The following is a 14,141-nucleotide window of genomic DNA, read 5'->3' on the forward strand; positions in this document are numbered from 1 at the left end:
ATGAATAATATAATGGGGTGAATGCTCTTCGCTAAATGAAGGTCGATCTATGTTGGTTGGTCATGTGTTGGAAGATAGCAGAGTTTTGTTAAGAGAGTTCGGAAAAATTACTATTGAGCACTATAATAGAAAATCGAAATTAGTTGCTTATGAGCTAGGTCGTCGGGGTAGTGCTAACACTCTGTCGGTGTGGTAGTTTAGAAAACCGTACCTATGAGCCAACTGGGTCTGGTTTTAACCGGTCGGACCGCTGATTCACCGGTTCAATTGTTGCTTTTTTTAGACAAAACATATACAAATAGGTAAAATAAGTAAACGTTTAATCGTTTAACAGAAACTTGTTCGTGGAGAGATGGTTGGTAGGCTGAGTATAGCTCCGCGGCTTTCTTCCCTCACAACCACCTGAGTTCGATTTCCATTGAGAGCAAGCCTTTTCTATTTTGCAGGTATAAAGGTGGTTTAGTCGATCTGGTTTATACTCCCGGTTCACAATAAACCATTTGAAAACCAGCCGGTTTGACGGGTTCCGTCCAATCTGATTGTAGGACGGTCCAGTGAGCCTAAAAAACAGCCATCAATGCCAGTTTTGGTTCTGACGGTCGGACCGGTTGCTTAAACTATGGTGTGGATGGATGCACCACCTGATTTCATTGACAAATTCTAAGCAGACTATATACGTGTTATTTGATTATTAACAAAGCTACGAAGGCCTTTTCATCAAATTTTTATATAAGAGACTGTCTACTAAATTAACAGTTGACGCCGCAACGATCGAACCCCCACACTGTGTCGGTGCGTCTGAGCTCTACCCGGCCGGAGGGCCGTGCTCGTTCATTTCATTCATTCCGCCGTACCCGAAGCCCCATTTACGCATCATCAACTCAACTCAACTAAACAAAGGAGGGACAGCAGCCTGGTGCATCTGCATTTGAAAAAGAGGATCGCATCAGACCGTTGCTTAGCACGGGGGCACACTCCGCCCGTTTTATTCCATTCCACGAAAAATCGCCACCACGCTCCCGGCTCGATAAAAACAAGCAAGCAAAGGTTCCGTTAAGCCTTTCCTAATTCTAAGCTGAAAAAGAAAGGGGTTTCCGAACCCGTCGGCTCGCAGCCAGCCAGCCAGCCAGCCACTAATCCCCAACGCCCTTTCCTCGCTCCGCCTCCCCCCATCCCTCTCTCTAGAAGACTCATCGCCGCGGCCGCCATTCCCGTCCGCCTCCTCCTCCTCCCCTCCAGTAAACCCTAGCCGCCGAACCCCCAGCCCCCCCACACCAGCGCCCGAATCCGTCGCCCGCCGCAGTCCCGCTCGACCCAGGGCTCGCCGTTTCCGCCGATCTTTTTCGAGGGGCAAATTTTTCTCCCGGGGCGATTTCTGCCTTCATCCGGTGGAGACATGGGGAGCCGGAGGGAGGAGGAGAGGAACGAGAAGATCATCCGCGGCCTCATGAAGCTGCCGCCCAACCGCAAGTGCATCAACTGCAACAGTGTGGTACTGGCCTCCTCCTCCACCTCCTCCACTTGTTTATCGCGCCGCCGCTAAGCTGATTGACGCGTCTGTCCTGTTTCGCTTCGCGGATCATTGACCCCGAGACCGTGAGGTTCGGTGGTTTAGCTCGGATTTACGAAATTTGCTGTCTCTGCTGCGGATTATTTGTTCGCTCGTGTGTGTTTAAGCTGCGGCTGTCGGGTTGGGGATGGCAAGGATTGCACTGTTACCTACCTGTATCATTTTGCTTTAGATGGTTAGATGCTTGGTTGATCGCCGGGGTAATTACCTTGATGGGTTGCATAAACTGTTGATTTTGTTGCCGTTGGAGTAATCTAGGATTGCTGGTTTGGTCTGTTAATTCAGAACTCCTTTTGGTCTGCCAAGATCCTCGTCACTTCTGTGCGCAGTTGCCCTTCATTGTTTGCTACTGAAGTTGCTTAGTTGGCTAAAAGTGCTGATAGTTTGGTGCTTTTAATGTCAGTAGAAGCAATTTGTGTTGCTCTTGCGTATTTTTCAGGTTGTAGATTTCCTTACTATTTTTGTAACGATGGTCGCTTAGTTGACTGAAAGGTGTCTACATTGCTTAACTTTTGTTGAATCCTACCTTTGTAATCTTGCGTTAAATATAATGAGGTCACTGTATTTACTCAACTCTCTGAATCATGCTAGATGCTGTTATATTGACATTTCTTTTGAATCGCACAACTAACGTTTATTTTGGTGTAGGGGCCACAATATGTATGCACCAATTTCTGGACCTTTACATGCTTGTCATGTAGTGGGATACAGTGAGTATCTTAGAACTTTGGGGATTTTTTTTGCCGCTTCAGTTCTTCCTTTTAGTCTTTGGCCTTATATCTCATGTTTAGTTTTAGTTATATGCCAAATTCTCTTCTGCATAAATTTGTGATGTGGTATTTGATACTACCTTGCTCGCAAATAGATTACTTCCTAGAAAGCGTGCAATCAAACTCTTCTAACTTTGATGACTAATATATACAAAATCATATGGATTGGTAAGTTGAAAATAGTATCATTAGATTTGTCGTGAACAATACTTTCATGATACAATTTTTGTACAAAAAATAATGGTCATAGATGCATATTGGAGACCATTTCTTTACAGAGGGAGTATTTATGAACGGAGCATACTCTATGATACAAAGGAGTAGATACTCTTTGTTGTCATGAAATAGTTAACAATCCAATATCACAATGTCTCACACTATTCCACTGTAATCTTACTACATATGTGCAATTGGAATTTTCCATATAAAACTCTAGGGCATGAGGTCATTTCATGATTATCATGAGATGGTCTCTAGATTAGCTAATTTCTCAAACTGAACATCCCACTAGTATCCTGAGATAGCCGCATGTAGCCACTTCGCCATTTGCTGAAATAGATGATGAAGTTATGCTGTCTTGTTAAGCTATCCCCAGTTACTGCATTTTCCTGTCGTGCCCTTAATAGTAATTTTTATTCTGTGTTTGATATAACAGCCGTGAGTTCACTCACCGTGTTAAATCAGTGTCAATGTCTAAATTCACTACCCAAGAAGTGCGGGCTCTTGAACAGGGTGGTAACCAGGTAACTGTGCTCAGAACTGTTCTACCATTCCCATCTTGAGTTACTTGTTCAACTTAACGACTTACATCGGAGTTGGTAACTAACTGCAGCGAGCACGTGATATCTACCTAAAAGATTGGGATTGGCAGCGAATGAGGTTGCCTGACAACAGGTGAGTTTGTTTCATTCTTAAGTTCCTTTTAGTCACGTCCTGCATCCTGTGCTATGAAAAACTGCTACATTTCCTCTTATGCTACCAAGTAACTTTCTGTTTCAGCAAACCAGATAGGATAAGGGAATTTATCAGAACTGTTTATGTAGACAAGAAGTATGCTGGTGCGAAGTCCACCGACAAACCAGCCACTGATAGTGAGGTAACGAGTTAGTAAAATCTAAAGAGTGATGGTCTTTAATTCTGGATATCTAAGTGCCGAATTTCCCCTCATCTAACAGTTGAACATTTCTAACACTGTTCATGCTGCAATCCTTTTCATTATTAGCCACACATATGTGCTAACTATACATTCTAATTTTTCAACAGAGTGTAAAGGGCAATGAAAGTGAAACAAGAAGACCCGACTCCTATCATTCATACTCGCAAAGCCCACCTTATGATTTTCAGTATGAGGATAGACGATATGGCAAGCAAGTTAACACGCTTGCTCGTAGGCCTTCGGATAGGGCACTCTTTGATGGGAAACTCGGCAGCCTATTGTACAGTCCGGGTCGTTCCAGGGATCAGATGCATGAAGATCGATTTGCTAATGAGAGTCACGGATCAAGATTTTCTGACTTTTCAGCCTCAAGCACCAGTGACTTTAGAAACGATGTGCTTTCTCCTAGCTCTCAGGATACAGGGTACAGCAGCCCTTCTGTGCACCATTCAAGAAATGTATCAGCTGAAAATCCTCAATCCCAAAGACATCCAAATGCAGTTTCACAAATAGAATCTAATGGAGGTCATCGTTCACAGGTTATTTATCCTCCCATCTCCATCTTCACTTTGCAGTAAAATTACCTATTCACTTGTGCAATTCTTGAAGTAGATTGGGTAAGACATAAAATATATCTTCTTCATATGTGCAGCGAACAGCTTCTTCTGGAAGTTTTGGATCGTTTGATGGTAGCTCACCATCTAATAAATCAGTTGATTCAGGTGTCCTACCTGATGCACCTACAGAAAGGCCAGTGCCCTCTGCTGCAAACCGTCAGAGTGGGGCATCTTCTGTAGCTCATTCTACACAACCGTATGCCTTGCAGCAGAGTGCGAATTCTTCAGCCAGCCAAATTGCCCCCCAAGAATCTCTGCGGCATTTGCCTGTTTCAGCCCAACCACAACCACAACCAACGGCTTTCTCTAATCAAGACCTCTTTGACATGTCAACATTGCCGCAACCCGTTGTTTGTGCACCACCAATAGATTTGTTTGCCGGCTTTAATCAACAGACTGCATCAGTTCCTAATGGTCATTCTGATGTTGTTAAAGAAGCTGTGCATAATGCTGTGGTTCAGAAGGTTGTCACGGCTTCAGCGTCTGTATCAGCAGAAGCAGTCCCCACATCTCATCCTGTGCACCAAGATCTCTTCAGTCTGTCAATAGCGCAGGACTCAGCAACTTCTTCTTCCCCTCCGTCAGTGGATCTGTTTGCTGGCTTTGACCAACAGCTGCCACCTACGTCTAGTGTTCATCATATTACACCAGCAGCTCCATTGCCTGCTAATGAAGGGTGGGCATTCTTCGACACACCTCAATATGGTTCGTCAACTTCTGTTTCAAATGTGCAATCTCAGGTGCCTGCTGCATTGCCAAGTGTTGTTGCCAAAGCAATTGATCAATCAACATTGCCAAATTCACCACCAAGTGCCATCATGTCACAAACATCTCCGCCTACTATGGACCAGTGGAGTTTAAATGCTGAAGAGGTGAAGATCCCTGTCTCGAAGGAAAACTCCCAGGTACTTTAGCATTTGGTATATAAAGCTGTGAAGCTTGCTGCAGCTTTACTTTTACTGAGCTAAATATGAATTTTGATTTCCTTGGTTGCTTCCTAGGACTGGAATGCCTTTGGTGAATCCACTGGGAACATGCCTAATAATGTGTTTGCATTCAATGATATGCCTCAAGTAGCACCTCATCAGTTTGCCATACCCGGTGTTCCATACATGGGATCCAGAACTTCGCAGGTGTGTGTAACTGGCGTTTTGATCACTTTAAAAAGCTGAAAAGAAAACATATTTCTTTATTTCCCAAAGAAGGCTGGACTGAACAGGTTGAACCATTCTTTTAGGACTTGGCTAGGGGTGAGCCTGAAAGGTCAACTCCTGGGGATATATTCCCTGGCTTCAATGTCTCTCCTGGTGTCCTGGCTGAGCCATCATTTCCTGCACCACTTCAATCCCAACTGGTATGTGTTCTCCATGATTGAAGGTTCTCTCCTCATGCTTCCCTGACATTAGTTCCATATGATTGGAAGCTACTCCCTCTTATATTATGGGACGGAGAGAGTAGCTTACATGGATATATACGTGGGATGGTTTGACATATGATACTGTATGTATTTTGTACTTGGCTAAAATAGAAGTTCAATTAAGGTGATACTAGGCCTTACAGTTCTTTAGCTCTGACTGTGTGTATCGAGGCATTACATGCCTTCTTGTGCATGGATTTGTGGCTGCTTTCATGTCTGTATACATATTGCTGGTGTAGGAAAGACTTGTAAAGCTGTATTTGCTTCTCTCTTCTTTTCTTTTTGCCTGCCAGGCTGTCATGGGGCTACTGGACAACCTGAGCCATTTTACCCCAGTAGTCTCTTAAGTACTCCATTGTACCTGTTTATCTCTTTTAACTGATCTTTTGAATCTGGTTTCAGGACATGGTGTCTCAGGCTGGAAAATCAACAAATCCGTTTGACATGGCATTTGAGTCTGATGTCGAAGCCAACGACATGGTGTGTAACTGTACTGCTATTTTCTGGTTTGCACTTAGAACTATTATAACATGGACTACTAATTGTTCCTTTTGTTTGTGAACAAACTGTAAGATGTGCTTTAGAATAAGCTGTTGCTAACTCAGTGTAAGATGTGCTTTAGAATAAGCTGTTGCTACCTCACACACGACATCCTTTTACATTCTTTTAATGGCCGCTATCTCAGAATGCAGTTGTTTTCGTGCTGCCAAAACCCTGTCATACGTGTTCTTATTTATGATATTTTTTATTCCTCTTTTCAGTTTATGGATTTGACCTCACTACAAGCAACATTGCCGGATCCTCATGTTCCCGCAGACTACTCCGGCAACTTAACCGAGCCATGGATGCCTCAGAATTCTACGGTGCCATATATTCCTTCTGCATCTCAGGGTAATCCGCCTCTTCACGCCAAATTGATCCTCAAGCAGAAGTACACAAGTACATGAAACACATGAACTCTCGTTGTTGTTTTTTTTGCGACAGAAAGAGAGTTTTATTCCATAATCAGAGGGTTACAATCGAGAGGCACCAACTCCTCAATACAAGGTGGGCTCCTTCCCAGCCATACGGCAGTAGTAGACTCCGTACGACTATACAATGCCAACCGATGTGCTACCCTATTTTGCTCATGCTTTATTTTTGATGGAACAAACTCTTGATCCTGAAGATGACGCTTGATCTCAAGTACCAAATGCCCATAAACAGACCTGGACAAGCTGTCCCCAGTCATTGCAGCTAGTGCCGTAGATGAGTCTGACTGAACCACAATTGGCAAGGATGAGTGCTGCAGGGCCAAGGCCATACCCTGCATTATTGCATGTAGTTCCGCTTCCAGCGCGTCGTTGCAGTTGAAGATGCATCTGTATGCCGCAAAGATCACACCACCCTCATGATTTCGAAGTATCATACCTGCTGCCGCCGACCCGTCCTCTTGCATGAAGGCACCATCCACCGAAAGCGCAGCCCATCCCGTGGGCGGTCGCGGCCAGTGAAGAGGTATTGGCGGGGCGGGTACCTCGGCGTTTGCCTCCCGGACCGCTGGCATTTTCCCTTTGAGAATATCATCCGTGGAGAAAGTACCACACAGGTTCAAGGAATTCATATAACTTTGAAGGTAATCCGACGTTGCCGTTACGGACGGAGCATCCTTTCCGTGTGTAAGGTCCGATCGTAGCGACCAAATCCTCCATATCAACATGATCGTGCAATCCCGCATGTGATCATCGCAGTTTGCCAGGACGTTTAAAAGCCATTCCTTCCCAGTATCATGAAGGAGCTCCTGGCTCGGTAAACGCCAAACAGTTCTCATCTGAGCCCATATCCTCTGCGCATGCTCACATGACACTAGAGCATGAAAGCTAGTCTCCTTTTCTCGGCCACACACCCGACAGCTATCCCTAGTAGATATGTGACGATACTTCTTGCATTCATTTGTAGCTAAAGCACCGGAGACAACCTTCCAGGCCATAATTCTCATCTTTAGAGGCACTTTAGAGCTCCAAATCCGCTGCCAAATGGGCCTCCGACCTGAAGAATTACTGCTTGACGAGCTGAGCCGCATGGAGTGCTGGACTTCCGTTGCTAGATGATAAGCACTACGCACAGTGAACTATCCAGACCGCTCCGGGGCCCAAGCGATGAAATCCTGCCCGTTCCTTGGAGATGTGCGTATCTTCACGATCTCCCTGACATCCATGTCCCAAAAATGCTCCCTAAGCCGTTCCACATCCCATGCTCCATGTTCATTCAGAAAATCAGCCACCCGATTGTACCGACAGTTCCCTTTAGGAGTGATCGGTCTGAAATTGTGACCACGAGGAATCCAAGCATCTCTCCAGCTTTTTATCATTGTGCCGTTGCCAACGCGCCATATAATGCCCTTTTTCACCAGATCAAGTCCATGAACAATACCCTTCCATACCGCCGAACTGTTAGATGAGAAAACAGTGTCAAGCAAATTTCCCCTAGGGTAGTATTTGGCCTTCAATAATCTCGCACAAAGGCTATCTGGGCTATCTAAGAGGCGCCAAGCAGGCCAAGCCTGCTTGGCAAGCAGAGCTTGATTAAACGCCCTCATGTCTCGGAATCCCATGCCCCCCATTGCTTTGGGTAACATCATCCTCTCCCAGCTTAACCAGGCCATCTTCCTTTTGCCATTTTCCACCCCCCACCAATATTGCCGCATCATCTTGGTTAGATCATCACACACAGAGGCCGGCAATTTGAACACACTCATTACATAGGTGGGAATCGCCTGAGCCACGGCCTTGATAAGAATCTCTTTATTTCCACCTGAAACATATTGTTCACTCCAATCAATAAGAATTTTCCTCAATCTATCTTGCAGTGTCTCAAACTGCCCCTTGTGAACTCTTCCTTCAGGGACCGGGAGTCCAAGGTATTTTGGTTCAAACACCTGTTGCGTTACCTCCAATGTACTCTTGATCTCATCCACGACTGACCCACCGCAATTGTCAGAAAAAAGGATGGAACACTTCTCGGGGTTTATAAGTTGACCCGTCGCCGAGGAATAAGTGTTCAACAAACCTTTAACAACATTCGCCTGCTGGCCTGAAGCTTCAAAAAATAGCAAGGTGTCATCCGCAAAGAGGAGATGAGATATCTCCGGTGCACCCCGACAAATGCTCACCCCGTTCAAGCTACCTTCATTCACTGATTTAGATAGGAGAGCAGATAACGCATCAGCGACAAAGAGAAACAAAAACGGAGACAATGGGTCACCTTGACGAAGGCCACGCGATGGTGAAAAAACCTCCAGAAGTTTCCCATTCAGTTTAACCGAATAACGGACAGATTTGACACAAGACATTATCCAAGCTATCCACTGTTCCGAGAAGCCCCATCTACTCAGCGCCTTCTCCAGAAAATCCCAGTCGACCCGATCGTACGCCTTTGAAAGATCGAGTTTGTACGCGCAGGCCGCCCGACTGGTGTTCTTCAACGATTGTATGTGATGGATGCACTCAAAGGCAATATAGAATTATCCGAGATGAGCCGGCCCGGAATAAAAGCACTTTGATTCTCAAAAATCAACTCCGACAGACAGGGACGGAGACGGTTAACCAAACATTTAGACACCAACTTGTAAATAACATTGCAGAGGCTGATCGGCCTGAAATCCTTGAGCTCCTTGGGATGAGGAACTTTCGGGATGAGGACGATCGCCGTATCATTAACCCCTTCTGGCATGGAGCCAGAGACAAAGAACTCCAACACAACAGCTGTGATTTCAGATTTTAGAGCTGCCCAATTCCGTTGATAGAACCTTGCCGGGAAGCCATCCGTGCCCGGAGCTTTAAGCGGACCAATTTGAAACAGTGCATTCGACACTTCCTCCTCGGTAAACGGCGCACATAACATGGCGTTCATCTGTTCAGTCACCTTAGGGCCAATAGCCTCAAGAACGACATCGGGGTTGAGAGTCGGGTCCTTGGTGTACACTTCCTTGAAGTAGGAAGTAGCCATGCGTTCCATGTCCGATGGAGAGGAGCACCATGATCCATCAGTACGCCGAAGTCTCTGTATGTAGTTCCTCCGCGCCCGCCACACAGCTCGCCTATGCAAATATGCCGTGTTTCGTTCTCCCTCCTTCAGCCACGTAATGCGCGATCTCTGTAACCACATCATCTCTTCCCTATATAGCAGCTCATTGAGTTGAGCCATCTTCTGGCGAATCAACGAACGATCCGCATCCTTTAGCTGTAGGTCAACCAGCTCGGATCTTAACTTCTCCAATTCTGTGACATGGCCGAAATTCTTCTTACTCCACGCCCTAAGGCCATTCATCATTTCATGTAGGGCGTCCCGCACCGCCGCCAGATTGCCGGCCGGTTTGCTTTTCCTCCATCCACTCGCCACCACCTCTGACAACGCCGGGTGGCGTTCCCACATAATCTCATATCGAGGAGAGGCCGTAGTCCTCCTCGAATCCTCAAGAGCCAATCGAACCACGATCGGACAGTGGTCAGAACATGACGAAGCAAGGTGAACAACTTGCGCGGCCGGGAAGAGCTCCCTCCACCCCTCATCCGCACAGGCTCGATCAAGGCGAACTCGCACGTTCCTCTCTCCAATCTGCCCATTATCATATGTAAATGGATACCCGAGAAACCGAGGTCCCATAATTCGCATGCCAACAAACAGTCCCGGAATAACCCCATCTGATTTCTGGGCTCTAGACATATGCTCATGCTGCCACATTGCCTCATTAAAGTCTCCACACACTAACCACGGCTCTAACGAAACCGCACGGAGCTGGGAAAGAGAACTCCACATGAGATGACGGTTTTCAACTCGGGGTTCCCCATAGACAAACGTCGTTCTCCAACTTTTATCATTTGCCACATCTACAATCCGCACGTCAATGTACCGTGCACAAGAATCTAGCACCGTCACTTGCAACTTCTCATCCCAAAAGAGTGCAAGGCCTCCACTAAGGCCGTCACTCGACACGCCAGCAAAACCCTTCATCTGCAATCTCCACCTCAGTTTCTCCATCTTTGAAGGGGCCTGTCTTGTTTCTGACAGAAAAACAAGCCCCGGGGAGTTGGCTTTAGAGAGGGCCAACACCTCACGAACTGTCCGGCGGTCCCCCCCCCCGGCAGTTCCAAGCTAGGATATTCATTGCATCCGGCGGTCCTCCTCGAAGGAGGCCGCTGATCTATCACCTAACATACCGCTTGATTCAACACGAGCCCTCTTACTGCTAGCACTGCTGGTAGGCAAGGCATGTGCACCATCCTCACCATTCCCCTGGGTAAGTGCTAGCACACCTCTCGGCCCTACCAACGCATTGGCATCCGGTCCAACATCCTCCATGGAGAGTCTTTTGCGAGCTGCTGGATCACCTTGCTTGGATATGTGTCCTTCCTTGGCAGGGCTTGTAGCCGTATCTAGCATGTCCGGGTCGACCACTGTCTTTCCCGGCGACCTCTGCTGGTGAGATTGAGGCGTATGTTGCTTCTGACTCCTTCCCCGGCCATAACTATCGTTGGACGGCGGTTTATTTAGTCCATCAGCATAGAGCCAAGACCCATACTTCTTGTCCTTCTCCTCATGCACCCCTGATCCGCACTCTTTGCAATCATGACCAATGAGCCTACACACACTGCAGAAGCGTGCGAGTTTCTCGTAACGCACCAAGTAGACTTGGCGTTCTTTCCCCCTGACAATACTGACAAACTTGGTGAGAGGTCGGCGCACGTCATGCCGAACCCTAACCCTAATGTAGTCACCACGGGTATTCCCGTTCAGTCTCATCTCCAGGATCTCGCCAGAGTTTTTCAGCAAATTTTCCACAATGTTCTTCCTGCAGAAACCTTCCGGGATCTTGTGAATCTGTAGCCAAATTGGCATAAACACCATGGGAACTTCCTCTGCCTTTGTGAAACCATCATATGGAACCATCAACACGAGTAAATTCCTGAATAGCCAAGGCCCTTGATGCAGCATACGTTCCCAGTCTCCCAAGCACGATGCTTGTACAACAAAAAGCTTCGGCCCAACCGGGCGAAACCTTACCGGCTGCGCGGGGTTCCAAGCCGCCCGCATATCCTTGTAGAAGGCCGCTTGGCTGAAGGTTTTCTCGGTATGAACCCTAGCCAGCGCGAGCCATCTCACGCTCTCATTGATCTCCGGATCAGCCTCATCTATCACCAGATCATCAAAGTCTTCATCTTCCAGGTTGAGTTGTTCCATGAAATCTCCAAGGTCCGGCGTTCCGTGAGAGCCGCCGCCAGCGCTGGTGCCTGACAGGGCGTCCGCGGGAGGCTCCATCGCTACCGAGGGGCAGGGAGGAGCGAGGTTTGGCCGATCGAGAGAGCCGCTCACGGGGAGGTAGATCGATCAGGGTGGGATACTCGGCGTCGCCCGAGAGGAGAGAAACCCTAGCCTTGCGCGAGGGGAAAGAAAACCTAATCACGAACTCTCGTTGTTAATGTACACTATTTGATTATTTGTTGAATTCAGGAGGGTTGTCATACATCCCGGGGCAAGTACAAGACTCCCATATGCTGTAAGCTCCCCTGAAACCTGTTCTTATAGTTTGTAGCAGACCTTATGTTTTACATGATACCCTGTAACAGGAACTCGGCACAGCAAGGACAGTTTCCACCAAGAAATCCGTTTGATGAATGAGAGTTGCTGGTGAAGAATGGCGCTGATGATGAACAGATGAGGAGAGCCGATTTGCACCGCTCGGAACCCAAAAGGACCATCGGATGTACTATATGCTTGAAACCAGAAACAACACAGTAGATATCTTTCGATTTCACTGCCTCGCTCTCAGCTCTCCTGTATATTGCTAGAAAGGAATGTGCAGAATTCTATATGGCCGGTGCGCTGGAGTCTTTTCACCTGAAGCAAAGCTGCTGTGTCCTTCTGCTCTGTTGTATATTGCTGTGTGGCGGTTTTGTGAAAACCATGAGTTTGCTTTCATTTTCCACACAATCTGTCTTTTGCCTGTAGTTTGGGTCTGTGTTCAATTTGAATCAAAATAGGATATTATTGACTCATTTTCAGAAATAGGGGGATCATTCGCATTCTCTGGCCCTTCATGATTTTTATCTCTAAGCAAAAGTACGGCGCCTCGTCAACTGACTGAATTGTTGTGAGATGTTACTTGAATTGGTGCTAGAATTGCCTTGTTCATCGGACGCGGTGCTTCTGATCGCGAGCACATGTGTGCTCGTTATCTGGGCTGTTGAGTTGCGTCGCTGGACTTGATGCATTTATTAGCTGGGCCAAATACGCGAGCGGCGAAAAGTAAGTAAACAGGGAAATACGGCTGGGCCGTGGGCCACGAAGAAGACGGAGGAGATGCGGTCGTCGACGGCAAGCAGGCGAGCCGTGGCTCACGACGTCTGACCTCTTCCCGATCCGTGGATCAGGAACCTTGCTTTTCGTTACTTCTACCGGCGACGAGCTGATTGCGGGGGTACTGTCGTCTCCTACCTCTGGCTGCTGGAATTTTCGAATAGAAAGGGCGCTGAGCTTGGGCAGAAACGATTCTATGAAGCCAAGATCTGTCGGTGGGACATGGGGTTCTTGATGCAGCCAATTAGAAGGTAAGGCAGCCGTTAATCTCCCGTAGTATGTATGTTCGTTTTTGGATTTCATGGTGTCGATCTGTAATTTGGACCGCTTGCTTTGTAGATGCACCAAGGTAACTGACAGTGACGTCCCGAACTCCCGATGGAGCCCCCTACCTTACTCGGTGAACACGCCGCCGGCGGGGATGGAGCAGAATCATCCCCACTCAGACAGCTTCGACGGGCAGATTTGTGCGGCAGGGGCACCGGCGCCATGCGAGAGGGAATACTCGCCACAAGCTTCCACAGTTGGTAGAAAATATGGATCCTACGGCTCCAGGATGGACAAACAGGTATGTTAGAATCAATTTTGTGTGCAGATCTGAAGAAAACTGAGTCCATATACACGTGAATGCTTGTAATTTGCATATTAGATATCAGGTGCGATATCAGAATAGTGTGAACAATTAGAGATTTAGTTGGACACTTAGAAGTGTTCGTGGACTCGTGAAGTGTTGGTTCAGTAATTTACAGTTTTTGTAGGTGCTGATAAACATTGGGTGCCAAAGAAAATGAGCTCTTTACTGACGAATGTGACAGTTAAGAGTTGATCGTAAGAGTGAAGAAGCAATGCATTTTTCTATGAGAGTGCTGCCGGATTGCGTTCTTTTAATTATGTGGATAACAGTTAAAAATTCCAACGGGAATTGCAGGCAGTACTGAACTTACAAAGTCATCAAACACGTTAATAAAATGGATACAATTAAGTAGGCAATTATTGGATGAAGGGGAAAAGCCTATGTTTTGTTTGTGCATAAATTGTCACTGTACTGACATCCGCGCGTGCATGCTGACTTCAGGGTTAGAATCGGTGCTTCCGCACCAGGGATAAACACCATGAGATAACACAAGAGTGTGCACACAAAATGATGAAACATTATCAGGAGGCTCATTATGCATGGTATGGCAGTAGCAGTTTGAGCATCATGCAAGATATTCCTCATCGAGAATTTGAGTTTGATTGGGTGCCTCCATGTGAGATACGGCAATTTTTTAGTGGG

General features: G+C 46.8%; 1 protein-coding gene across 2 annotated transcripts; it reads left to right on the top strand.

The window, feature by feature from the left end:
- The first annotated feature begins 1,109 nt into the window (after nucleotides 1-1,109).
- Nucleotides 1,110-12,487, top strand: LOC119277358 (probable ADP-ribosylation factor GTPase-activating protein AGD14). 2 transcript variants are annotated; one of them, XM_037558636.1, is made up of 14 exons: nucleotides 1,110-1,492; nucleotides 2,219-2,280; nucleotides 2,996-3,083; nucleotides 3,173-3,234; nucleotides 3,340-3,436; nucleotides 3,604-4,035; nucleotides 4,149-5,018; nucleotides 5,115-5,246; nucleotides 5,351-5,467; nucleotides 5,933-6,010; nucleotides 6,292-6,421; nucleotides 6,515-6,577; nucleotides 12,020-12,065; nucleotides 12,136-12,487. In XM_037558636.1, the coding sequence occupies exons 1-14, from the start codon at nucleotides 1,397-1,399 to the stop codon at nucleotides 12,185-12,187; spliced, it is 2,325 nt and encodes a 774-aa protein (XP_037414533.1). In that variant the 5' UTR covers nucleotides 1,110-1,396; the 3' UTR covers nucleotides 12,188-12,487. The 2 variants fall into 2 exon arrangements, with proteins under 2 accessions (XP_037414533.1, XP_037414534.1); XM_037558637.1 differs by lacking the exon at nucleotides 6,515-6,577 and having other exon boundaries at nucleotides 1,112-1,492.
- Nucleotides 12,488-14,141: the final 1,654 nt, after the last annotated feature.

This window comes from Triticum dicoccoides, chromosome 3B (assembly GCF_002162155.2).
Source record: "Triticum dicoccoides isolate Atlit2015 ecotype Zavitan chromosome 3B, WEW_v2.0, whole genome shotgun sequence".
NCBI lineage: Eukaryota > Viridiplantae > Streptophyta > Magnoliopsida > Poales > Poaceae > Triticum > Triticum dicoccoides.